Raw genomic sequence first — 14084 nt, 5'->3', positions numbered from 1 at the left:
TAGGAACTACTCGTGATGAAGCCATGTTAAACGATTATGTGCAAATATTAATTGAAATTCAAAATGAATTTAATTCTAGGTTCCAAGATCTTGTCTTAAGGTCCACACCTGTCGAGTGACGGTTAGCGCGTCTAGCCGCGAAACCAGGTGGCCCGGGTTCGATTCCCGGTCGGGTCAAGTTACCTGATTGAGGCTTTTCCGGAGCTTTTCCTCAACTCAGTATGAGCAAACGCTAAGTAACTTTCGGTGTTGGACCCCGGACTCATTTCACCGGCATTATCACCTTCTCATTCAGACGCTAAATAACATAAGCTGTTGATAAAGCGTCGTAAAATAACCTACTAAAAATCTCGTCTTAATTGGAAAGAAGTTTAAAGTTATCATAATAAATTCTTCAACTCCAGTTGAAACAATGTCATGTAAGTTACAGGTGGGCCTGGTTGGCGCAGTTGGTATAGCGCTGGCCTTCTCTGCCCGAGGTTGCGGGTTCGATTCCGGGCCAGGTCGATTGCATTTAAGTGTGCTCATATAACCTCGGCAGTTGCGAGCGTCGTTAAATAAAACACATAACATTTAACGATTTACAGCTCGGACTTATTGATCTTCAATGTGACCTAAGGGCTAAAGATCGTTTGAATAATACTACTAGCCTGGTTGAGTTTTACAAGACTAAACATTAGCAATAATATCCACGACTACACAGGCTGGCTGTGAAAATGATTGCTATGTTTGGCTCAACATTTACATTTATGAGCAACTGTTTTCTATAATCAACTTTAATAAAGGCAGGCATCGAACATCTGTAACTGATGTTTCATTACGATCTGTAGGCTACTGTTCCTTTCAGCTGCCAACAGCATAAAACCTCGTTTTCATGTACTGGTTAATAAAAATATAAGAAAATGATATTGTACATTTAAGTAGGTATAAAATTTCTATTATTTCTGTAAAATAAAAATTGCTGTATTAATTAATAAGTCCAAGATAGTTTTGCAAACACTGAACGGGAATTCATTTCATAATAGTACTTCCTTTTGTGTATATTTTGTACGAGATCACCCCTTCTTCCAGTCCATCCTTATACAGAGCGCAGCTAATATCTGCATTCCGCTCATGAGCTGTGAGCCGGCTCGGAGAGCGCAAACCTTGTGCAGGCCTGCTTTAGACTAACAGAACTCACGGGCAAATTGTAAGTAATGAGTTTAAAATACATGTTTTTTTCTAAAATAAGATTAGTAAGAAAAAGTGCAGATCGGAGTTAATTTGTATCATTGTTGTTCATTTTACTATTGTATTAATTTATTGTATCACTATGCGGGATTTTATTAACCAATGGCTGTTGTCCAGCAAATAAATAAATAAATAAATAAATAAATACATAATTATGACGGCTATGGTGTCAAGAAATAGTGGAATTTTCAGTCAATTAGACAGCATATTCCAGATTACCATATACACAAAACATTTGCATATCGCTGTTAGTACGGTAGTTGATCACAACTCAACTAGTACTTCCTGTCCTGTGATTCCAATATCTACAAATGATTACAGGCTTTCACACGTCTACCTCCACGTGCCATGTGCTTTTCATGCCGTGAACAATGCCCATTCGTTCCAGTCCACATACCGAAATGACAGACACGCTTCAGCGTGTACCGACATGGTCATTTTATTAGAGCTCGAACATAATTACTTTTATAGCTTTATTTAATGACGTGATATCAACCAGCTGACATTATTTGCGAACTGCACGATGCCATTGATGGTGGAAGGATTATTGTCACAGAATACACCAGAAAACATATCTGTGTGGCCTGCAAACAATTTTTAGACGAAATTTTCTTGGAAAGAAATAACAGCAGAAATCTGACGGCTTATCGCCATAGGGGACTAGGCTTTGATTCCCCCCAGGTTCTGTGAGATTGTTGATAAACAATAGAAGATCGTTGTAATTATTACTATTATTATTATTATTATTATTATTATTACTACTACTAAAGTTACTATTATTATTATTAAAATTATTATTATTAAAATTATCATTATTAAAATTATTAAAGTTATTATTATTATTAAAATTATTAAAATTACTATTATTAAAATTATTATTATTAAAATTAGTATTATCTTTTTTAATTATAATCATTATTATTAAAATTATTATTATTATTATTATCAAAATTATTATTAAAATTATTATTAAAATTATTAATATTACTATTATTAAAATTATTATTATTATTGTTATTAAAATTATTATTAAAATTATTATTATTATTATTATTATTACTAAAATTATTATAATTATTATTATTATTACTAAAATTATTATTAAAATTATTATTATTATTAAAATTATTAAAATTATTATTATTATTATTATTAAAATTATTATTATTATTAAAATTATTATTATTATTATTATTATTATTGTACTTTTAGAAGAAATTAAAATCAATAGAGATAATTACCTAAATTATTTATTAAGTGTATGCGGATGATCTCCTAATTTTAGCAGACAGAGAAAATGAACTTCAAAGATTAGTACATAGACTGAATCAAATTTGTAAACAATATAGTAAGTTAAACATATCCATATAAAAACATTATAGCAAATAATCCTCTAAGAACTAACATTTTCCTAAATAACAAGACAATGGAATAGGTACAACTTACTTACTTACTTAATTACTTACTTACTTACTTACTTACTTACTTACTTACTTACTTACTTACTGGCTGCTTTTAAGGAACCCGGAGGTTCATTGCCGCCCTCACATAAGCCCGCCATCGGTCCCTATCCTGAGCAAGATTAATCCAGTCTCTATCATCATATCCCACCTCCCTCAAATCCATTTTAATATTATCCTCCCATCTACGTCTCGGCCTCCCTAAAGGTTTTTATCCCTCCGGTCTCCCAACTAACACTCTATATGCATTTCTGGATTCGCCCATACGTGCTACATGCCCTGCCCATCTCAAACGTCTTAATTTAATGTTCCTAATTATGTCAGAATGTTCCTAATTATGTCAAGTGAACAATACAATGCGTGCAGCTCTGCATTGTGTAACTTTCTCCATTCTCCTGTAACTTCATCCCTCTTATCCCCAAATATTTTAATAAGCAACTTATTCTCAAACACCCTTAACCTATGTTTCTCTCTCAAAGTGAGAGTCCAAGTTTCACAACCATAGAGAAGAACCGGTAATATAACTCCGTTTTATAAATTCTAACTTTAAGATTTTTTGACAGCAGACTGGATGATAAAAGCTTCTCAACCGAATGATAACAGGCATTTCCCGTATTTATTCTGTGTTTAATTTTCTCCCGAGTGTCGTTTATATTTGTTACTGTTGCTCCCAGGTATTTGAATTTTTCCACCTCTTCAAAGTATAAATTTCCAATTTTTATACTTCCATTTCGTACAATATACTGATCACGAGACATAATCATATACTTTGTCTTTTCAGGATTTACTTCCAACCGTATTTCTCCACTTACTTCAAGTAAAATTCCGGTATTTCCCCTAACCCTTTGTGGATTTTCTCCTAACATATTCACGTCATCCGCATAGACAAGCAGCTGATGTAACCCGTTCAATTCCAAACCCTGTCTGTTATCCTGGACTTTCCTAATGGCATACTAGAGCAAAGTTAAAAAGTAAAGGCAAACTATTGTATACAATAAATAAATACTTCGTTGCTAGGGAGACATGGACAGCAGATGAGCGAAAATTTCAGTGTCATTTGTTTTGCTGCTGTAGCTAGTTCACATCAGAATCTGAGCCAATAAGTTTACAACGAACGTCCGCTAATACTGTATTAGACATCTGACTGACAGAATCCTCATTTCGTATGACTGCTGTATACGTAACAAGGTGTACTTGGTGCACAAAATACAGTTCATGACTAATTGTGTTTATCTGCCAGGAGCCATGCGAACCATGAAGGTGGCCTAGCGTCGCAGTGTTACATAATACAAGTTCTGCATTGCAATCAAGGTCAAGGTCTCGGACAGTACCTTGAAACTGTAATTTGCAGAGAGGTTTCATCTATCACTAGAAGCTTTGTTTGTGGAAATTAAGAGGAGTTTTTATATTCTTATTCGGTTATTTACAGCTCTGTATGAACTATACAATTAGCCCTATCTAATGCTAATGGAATTAGTGATGCTGGCGAATTGAATCCAATAATTAGTCATAGAAAGACTTCTTTTTTAAATTTAAAGTTGAAGTTGAAGAAAACCTGACAAATAATTAATCCCAACAGGTAATCAACGAAAGCGGGATATTTACATTTTTAAATAACTGTATTTTATAAGGATCGTGAATATGACAGAGTGAAATAAATTCAATGCAATTTATTTTGTATCACTTAAGATTATTTTCCCTTCATTTATTTATTAAATATATAAGGCTATCTGCACAAGTATTCACAATTACTGTGTTTCATTTGAATTCGTTTGTTGGAAGGCTGTTAGTATGGATCTATGGAAGAGAAATAAGAAATATAACCCATTCAAGAGAGTAAGTCAATTCCTCTAGAAAACACCATATTAATGTAAGAGACTGTTGATCCGTTGCTAAGGTAGTGACGTTCAAATATATTGTTCCGTTGCTAAGCAAGTGACGTTCATATATGGTGTTCCGTTGCTAAGCAAGTGACATTCATATATAGTGTTAAGTTGCTAAGCAAGTGACGTTCAAATATAGTGTTCTGTTGTTAAGCAAGTGACGTTCATAAATAGTGTTCCGTTGCTAAGCAAGTGACGTTCATATATAGTGTTCCGTTGCTAAGCAAATGACGTTCAAATATAGTGTTCCGTTGTTAAGCAAGTGACGTTCATATATAGTGTTCCGTTGCTAAGCAAGTGACGTTCAAATATATTGTTCCGTTGCTAAGCAAGTGACGTTCATATATATAGTGTTCCGTTGCTAAGCAAGTGACGTTCATATATAGTGTTCAGTTGCTAAGCAAGTGACGTTCACATATAGTGTTCCGTTGTTAAGTAAGTGACGTTCATATATAGCGTTCCGTTGCTAAGCAAGTGACGTTCAAATATAGTGTTCCGTTGTTAAGCAAGTGACGTTCATATATAGTGTTCCGTTGTTAAGCAAGTGACGTTTATATATAGTGTTCCGTTGCTAAGCAAGTGACGTTCAAATATAGTGTTCCGTTGTTAAGCAAGTGACGTTCAAATATATTGTTCCGTTGCTAAGCAAGTGACGTTCATATATAGTGTCCCGTTGCTAAGTAAGTGACGTTCATATATAGTGTTCCGTTGCTAAGCAAGTGACGTTCAAATATAGTGTTCCGTTGCTAAGCAAGTGACGTTCAAATATATTGTTCCGTTGCTAAGCAAGTAACGTTCATATATAGTGTCCCGTTGCTAAGTAAGTGACGTTCATATATAGTGTTCCGTTGCTAAGCAAGTGACGTTCAAATATAGTGTTCCGTTGCTAAGCAAGTGACGTTCATATATAGTGTTCCGTTGCTAAGCAAGTGACGTTCATATATAGTGTTCCGTTGCTAAGCAAGTAACGTTCAAATATAGTGTTCCGTTGTTAAGCAAGTGACGTTCAAATATAGTGTTCCGTTGCTAAGCAAGTGACGTTCATATATGGTGTTCCGTTGCTAAGTAAGTGACGTTCATATATAGTGTTCTGTTGTTAAGCAAGTGACGTTCAAATATAGTGTTCCGTTGCTAAGCAAGTGACGTTCATATATGGTGTTCCGTTGCTAAGCAAGTGACGTTCATATATAGTGTTCAGTTGCTAAGCAAGTGACGTTCACATATAGTGTTCCGTTGTTAAGCAAGTGACGTTCATATATAGCGTTCCGTTGCTAAGCAAGTGACGTTCAAAAATAGTCTTCCGTTGTTAAGCAAGTGACGTTCATATATAGTGTTCCGTTGCTAAGTAAGTGACGTTCATATATAGTGTTCCGTTGCTAAGTAAGTGACGTTCATATATAGTGTTCCGTTGCTAAGCAAATGACGTTCAAATATAGTGTTCAGTTGTTAAGCAAGTGACGTTCATATATAGTGTTCCGTTGCTAAGTAAGTGACGTTCATATATAGTGTTCCGTTGCTAAGCAAGTGACGTTCACATATAGTGTTCCGTTGCTAAGCAAGTAACGTTCAAATATAGTGTTCCGTTGCTAAGCAAGTGACGTTCATATATAGTGTTCCGTTGCTAAGTAAGTGTCGTTCATATATAGTGTTCTGTTGTTAAGCAAGTGACGTTCAAATATAGTGTTCCGTTGCTAAGCAAGTGACGTTCATATATGGTGTTCCGTTGCTAAGCAAGTGACATTCATATATAGTATTCCGTTGCTAAGCAAGTGACGTTCAAATATAGTGTTCTGCTGTTAAGCAAGTGACGTTCATAAATAGTGTTCCGTTGCTAAGCAAGTGACGTTCATATATATAGTGTTCCGTTGCTAAGCAAGTGGCGTTCATATATAGTGTTCCGTTGCTAAGCAAGAGACGTTCATATATAGTGTTCCGTTGTTAAGTAAGTGGCGTTTAAATATAGTGTTCCGTTGCTAAGCAAGTGACGTTCAAATATAGTGTTCAGTTGTTAAGCAAGTGACGTTCATATATAGTGTTCCGTTGCTAAGTAAGTGACGTTCATATAATTATAGTCTTCCGTTGTTAAGCAAGTGACGTTGAAATATTGTGTTCCGTTGCTAAGCAAGTGACGTTCAAATATAGTGATCCGTTGCTGAGCAAGTATCGTCAGCTGTTGAACATTTTTTTATGTTTTATTCGTTTCAGTTTCGAGCATAAACGTTTCAGAGAAAAACCTTGGCTTTGTCCATCGTCAAGATTTTAACTCGGATCCACAGTCATTGTAAACCATCGCTCTGCCAACTTAGCTACTAACACATGGCAGAACTCTCTTGACGTAGAGTAGCACGACAACGGCACAGTCACGTTGACAACGAGCAAACATAAGATTTAACGAAACTCTGAGATGAATTTATGCATTGGATGAAGCGTACACCATCAATGCTGGTAAGTAACAAACGCAATCCTTTTGGAAAGTTTCTGAAATCAAGTACAATTGCTATAAAAAGAAAAGAAAGCCACACTCTGCAAGAAACAAAACGCGGCGACCTGTTTGTGATTAGCAAGTGCGGGCAATCAACTCTGAAGGCCAAAGTACACACAGCAAACGTGGTCGTTGACTCTGGGATGTATGTCACTGTTTGCAGAACTGCGGCTTCGAGAGTGTTGACGTTCTGCGAAGGAAGTAACCAAATGTTTAGTTTCCATCACTGTGTGGTCCTCAGACACTATTTGAACTGCACAACACACAGACCTCTATTTCGAATCCCCCGCGAGGCATATTCCATGTATACAGGCTTATTCTAAAGAAGTACCTCGAAAAATAATTTCAATAACTCTAGAAATCGTTCTGCATGAGGGAGAGGACATTATGAATCATTGTGATCAGGTATCTTGCATTTCTGCATTGCTGGTGGAATATACAAATATGGAACGTTTAAGTGGCCACCTACTTACTTACTGGCTTTTAAGGAACCCCGAAGTTCATTGTCGCCCTCACATAAGCCCGCCATAGGTCCCTATCCTGAGCAAGATCAATCCATTCTCTATCATCATATCCCACCTCCCTCAAATCCATTTTAATATTATCTTCCCATCTACGTCTCGGCCTCCACAAAGGTATTTTTCCCTCCGGCCTCCCAACTAACACTCTATATGCATTTCTGGATTCGCCCTTACGTGCTACATGCCCTGCCCATCTCAAATGTCTGGATTTAATGTTCCTAATTATGGCAGGTGAAGAATACAATGCATGCAGTTCTGTGTTGTGTAACTTTCTCCATTCTCCTGTAACTTCATCCCTCTTATCCCCAAATATTTTCCTAAGCACCTTATTCTCAAACACCCTTAACCTATGTTCCTCTCTCAAAGTGAGAGTCCAAGTTTCACAACCATAAGGAACAACCGGTAATGTAACTGTTTTATAAATTCTAACTTTCAGAATTTTTGACAGCAGACTGGATGATAAAAGCTTCCCAATCGAATAATAACACGCAATTCCCATATTTATTCTGTGTTTCAATTCCTCCCGAGTGTCATTTATATTTGTTACTGTTGCTCCAAGATATATGAAGTTCTCCAACTCTTCAAAAGATAAATTTACAATTTTTATATTTCCATTTCGTACAATATTCTCTCACGAGACATAATTATATACTTTGTCTTTTCGGGATTTACTTCCAAACCTATCTCTTTACTTGCTTCCAGTAAAATTCCCGTGTTTTCCCTAATCGTTTGTGGATTTTCTCCTAATATATTCACGTCATCCGCATAGACAAGCAGCTGAAGTAACCCGTTCAGTTTCCTGGACTTTCCTAATGACATACTCTACAGCAAAGTTAAAAAGTAAAGGTGATAGTGCATCTCCTTGCTTTAGCCCACAGTGAATTGGAAACGCATCTGACAGAAACTGACCTATACGAACTCTGCTGTACGTTTCACTGAGATACATTTTAATTAATCGAACTAGTTTCTTGGGAGTACCAAATTCAATAAGAATATCATATAAAACTTCTCTCTTAACCGAGTCATATGCCTTTTTGAAATCTATGAATAACTGATGCACTGTACCCTTATACTCCCATTTTTTCTCCATTATCTGTCGAATACAAAATATCTTATCAATAGTTGATCTATTACGCCTAAAACCACACTGATGATCCCCAATAATTTCATCTACATATGGAGTTAATCTTCTCAAAAGAATATTGGACAAAATTTTGTACGACGTCAACAAAAGTGATATTCCTCGAAAGTTACTACAGTTGGTTTTGTCCCCCTTTTTAAAAATAGGTACGATTATGGACTCCTTCCATTGTTCTGGTATTTAAGTGGCCACCTATTCGGGAAAAATGTTCGTTATTATCTTTCTAATACTCCACGAGCATGTTGCTTCTTAGCGGCAGCGGGCCGATGCAACCCCTAAAATATCATTATTTTTAAAATACAGTAAATTAAGTTTGAATGTCATCGCATATGAATTACATTCAACATATTACTATTACCTTGAACAGCGAGTACTTACGATTATGCTCAAATATTCTCATCAAGCGGTGATCTCGAATACTTGAAATCACACAACCATGAACCACTTAAAAGTTCCACGCAATAAAATTAGGCTAGTCCTATAAAAATTCTACGAATACCCTCATATCATTTTTTAATCTATTATTTAAGGACAGTGTATCAACTGCGAGGTTATCTAGCGTCGAAAAAATTGGTGATAGCGAGATGTTTTTTTAGTGGGTTGTTTTACGACGCTTTATCAACATCTTAGGTTATTTAGTGTCTGAATGAGACGAAGGTGATAATGTCGGTGAAATGAGTCCGAGATAACACAGAGGGTTTGGAATTCAACGGGTTACATCAGCTTCTTGTCTATGCGGATAACGTAAATATGTTAGCAGAAAATCCACAAACGATTAGGGAAAACACGGAAATTTTAGTTGAAGCAATAAAGAGATACGTTTGGAAGTAAAACCCGAAAAGACAAAGTATATGATTATGTCTCGTGACGAGAATATTGTACGAAATGGAAATATAAAAATTGGAGATTTATCCTTCGAAGAGATGGAAAAATTCAAATATTTTGGAGCAACAGTAACAAATATAAATGACACTCGGGAGGAAATTAAACGCATAATAAATATGGGAAATGCGTGTTATTATTCGGTTGAGAAGCTTTTATCATCCAGTCTGCTGTCAAAAAAATCTGAAAGTTAGAATTTATAAAACAGTTACATTACCGGTTGTTCTGTATGGTTGTGAAACTTGGACTCTCACTTTGAGAGAGGAACAGAGATTAAGGGTGTTTGAGAATAAGGTTCTTAGGAAAATATTTGGGGCTAAGTGGGATGAAGTTACAGGAGAATGGAGAAAGTTACACAACGCAGAACTGCACGCATTGTATTTTTCACCTGACATAATTAGGAACATTAAATCCAGACGTTTGAGATGGGCAGCGTATGTAGCACGTATGGGCGAATCCTGAAATGCATATAGAGTGTTAGTTGGGAGATCGGAGGGAAAAAGACCTTAGAGGAAGCCGAGACGTAGATGGGAGGATAATATTAAAATGGATTTGAGGGAGGTGGGATATGATGATAAAGAATGGATTAATCTTGCTCAGGATAGGGACCGATGGCGGGCTTATGTGAGGGCGGCAATGAACCTCCGGGTTCCTTAAAGCCAGTAAGTAAGTAAGTAAGTAAGTGGGTGGCCACTTAAACGTTCCATATTTGTATACTCCATCAGCAATGCAGAAATGGATTTGAGGGAGATGATGGTAGAGACTGGATTAATCTTGCGCAGGATAGGAACCAATGGCGGGCTTATGTGAGGGTGGCAATGAACCTTCGGGTTCCTTGAAAGCCATTTGTAAGTAAGTATTATTATTATTGTTATTATTATTATTATTATCATTATTATTATCATTATTATTATTAAATACTTCCATAGAAAATTTTCACTATATACTGTAGATATATTTAAACACACAATCGATTTCTCCACACGATTAATAAAATTGTATGGATCCAGAATTAATACAACAATTTTATTGCCATACTTCTTTCTGTCCGTATTATTATTATTATTATTATTATTATTATTATTATTATTATTATCATTATTATTATTATTATTATTATTATTATTATTATTATCATCATCATCATTATTCACGCCTATAGACATGAACGTAGATGAATTTGGAAATATCTGTATACTGTTACGTATAATTTATAATATGAAATGTAAGTATTCATTAACCTATGTTGGCTGCAGTGACGTAGGTCTCGCCAACTCCACACAGAATGGCAGCTATGCCTTATCTGTCGACAGTTAAACTACGCTGGAAACTCGTATCGCACTGTTTCCTTTCCAAATCGCTCAGCCTGATAGGATTATCATCTTGGGTTCACTAATTCGAGTTTGAGGTTATGTAACGTACATGAAACTCACCGTGCATTGTAGCCAGTCCCACGAATGATTACTCCAAGAGCGTCCATCTTGATCTCTGTAATGCCTGAGTTTATAACGCTTCATTTCCACGCATCATTCGCTTCACTACAGCAATGTGCTGGATCACGCACTATCACACAACAAAACAAACCTGGGATGCATATCTTTACAACCCTCTCAACAGACAGGCTAGTTCTTAGCCTGACACACGAAAACTGATTCAAGTGTTTCATTAGACTTCGTCATCACTCAGGAAGGTCAAGATGAGATTATTTCATTCTGTGAATCCAAAAATTGAATGATACAATTGGGGACGGGTGGAAGAATACGTGAACCGTAGCGCTGATAAGGAGTCCAAGTATCATGTTTACAGTTAGCTCGCTCTTGGATTAGCCCACATGTATATATGCGGGTTAGGCTTATACTGCTCATGATTCTAGTACAATTTATCAAGCTATTGTGTTACGAAAACCACATTGCTGTAGATAGTATCAGTGCAATCCTAGGCACAATAACGAGATGAATGGGACTGTTGTCCAATTTCTACATTTAGGCGAGAACAATGCTCCAACCCGACTACATCGTTAAGAATGTCTTAACTGTACCAGTAATATCTAGCAAATGTGCACAACTCCTTAAGGACTAAGCTAAAAAAAAAAAAAAAGACAGATGAAGATCGTATAAAGATGGTACACTGGATTGCAAAAGAAACGCCAATACGAAATTTTCCGTTGCAATCTACATATGCCGAACACATAACTAATGCCAACCACACATACAATAACATAAATACAGACATGGAAATCCTACACATTCAACCCAAAAACCAAAAACTCAACACACTAGAACAATATGAAATATACAGACACACTAGAACACACCCCGATCAAATTCTCAACACACAGATCAATTTCAGCACACACACACACTATTTGACACCACATTTCAACACTTTTCAACAATCGAACGCACCCACACAACAGGCAGCGAAGTTTGAGATGACGCCGAGATCTAGTAGGCTCTGAGGATGGTGTGAAGAAGCACCGAAACAGCTGTAAGCCGCACATGCTTACACAATTAACACGAGTAAGATCGCCATTTAATCGATTAGTTATAATTGAAACGTTCAACTACACATTTCTCTTTTGTATGTTACTAACCTACCTAGTTCGTCCTTTTAATGAGGTTAACCTAAGTTTGTTTATTGATTATCTTAATTCTTTTGAATGGAATTCTGTAATTAGCAGTAGTAGGCCTATGACTTTGATAACATCAGTTTCTTGAAGACATACATGAACAAGCTGAATGATGTAATGATAACAGAGCAATAATAGAGTTTATATGCAATGCCTTCTGTGCATCTCTATTGATATTGTTTCCTACGCGAAATCCTCGTAACACGATAATACTGTATATACTTCAAATCCACAGCGATTTCGACTCGGCATTTCTTTTGTAGCCCAGCGTACGATACGCACCGTAATTTTAATCATAATGGTGATGGTGTAGTGATCGTACCATATATAATTTTAATGATGATGGTGATGGTGTAACCACAGTCTAGTATATACAGTCACGAAGCTCAATGCGTAGTAAATATGCATTCATAGATAGTTGCTAACCACTAGGATCGCTACTATCGCCTCATTACAGACAATGCGAAATAGTACCTGCACAGTCTATTGTTCCTAGTACCCTCTTAAACTCAAGCTTCGTGACTGTATATACTAGACTGAGGTACGTACTAATTTCAATACCAGCTGTGGTTATGACGATAATGTTTTTTTTTCCCCCATCGCTGTTATTTATACTCGCTTTAACATCTCTGGTCATATCGCGAGTTAATCTTTGGTTGAAATCCGAAGGCCTGTGTACTATTGTTGAGACTGGTTCTATTGTTGTGAACTAGATGGCGACTGTATATGTTACTGATTTGTTATGAATAATATGATTTCGATAATGAATGAGGCCGGTGATATTCAGGGACGTTGTGGCCCTAATTTCCTGGCATTTGCCTTACGGTTGAGGAAAAACCCTGAAAAACCTCAACCAGGAAATTCAACCCGACCGGAAATCGAACCCGGGCCCTCTGTGTAAGAGACCAGCATGCTGACCCTTACACCACAGAGGTGGTCCGATAATGGTTTTGGTGTTGAAAGTATTGATGATGCTCAGAATATTGATTTTGATTATTCTGATAGAAATTCTAATGGTTATTACGTGGATAATCTGTGATAGTGTTCATGACGGTGGTAATTTCGTATTAGTGACTGTGAATGTGATTGTGTTTGTAGTTGTGCTGCTGCTGATAATTATAATCAGGGAACGGATTTATATGGACTAAAAATATATGAAATATGTAAATATATATGTAGTTATTTTTACCAAAATATGGAATTAAATATGGATTTTTACCAAAATATGGAATTAAATATGGACTTAAAATTATAAAAAATGACTATGTACGTTAAATATTGGTACATTTTAATCAAACTAAACAAAAAATATAATGGACGTACCTTATCTTCCAATGTAGTTTCAACAAAACACAATTTTTATTGTCTGTTACCATAACAATAGGTTACAAACATTTCTTTCAAGTGCTGAAAAGTGAATCTTCTTCTATTGTCTCTGAGGATAGATTTATACTGACTAAAAGAGCGTTCGACGTCACAAGAAGTAACTGGTACATAATTCAATTTCACAATGTCTGCTGGGGATAAGTCCAAGTTAATCTTCACTGTTGATTCACCACTCATCACAGCAACAACCTTTTGTAGTTCTTCATATCCAGGGTTTTTTGAAAGTACAGTGTCCACCTTAGCTCTTACTGCATCTGCAACTTTACCTCTACCACGATTCAGTTGTTCCACAGTACTATTTATAATTTCAAAACTTTCAGATAGTGAAAGGTGCCTATTTTGGAGACTTTTGAGCGTTTTTATGATGCATGAAAATGTATGCTGAATGTGAGCTAAGTCATTCTTCACACTTATGTCACAGGTAACTGTTTTCGCAGTATCAATTGAGACTGCATCTTCAGAGTCCAATG

General features: G+C 36.1%; 1 protein-coding gene across 1 annotated transcript in view; it reads right to left on the bottom strand.

Moving 5' to 3' along the window:
* The window catches only part of SPoCk (secretory pathway calcium atpase), a 279585-nt gene extending 268394 nt beyond the window's left edge, over positions 1-11191 (bottom strand). Inside the window, exon 1 of the mRNA XM_069831982.1 lies at positions 11033-11191. Coding sequence (XP_069688083.1) covers positions 11033-11116 — 84 coding nt within the window. The 5' untranslated portion in view covers positions 11117-11191. The remainder of the gene's footprint in view (positions 1-11032) is intronic.
* Between the last annotated feature and the right edge of the window lie 2893 nt (positions 11192-14084).

This window comes from Periplaneta americana, chromosome 7 (assembly GCF_040183065.1).
Source record: "Periplaneta americana isolate PAMFEO1 chromosome 7, P.americana_PAMFEO1_priV1, whole genome shotgun sequence".
Lineage (NCBI taxonomy): Eukaryota > Metazoa > Arthropoda > Insecta > Blattodea > Blattidae > Periplaneta > Periplaneta americana.
This window is presented reverse-complemented; position numbering and strand designations above follow the sequence as displayed.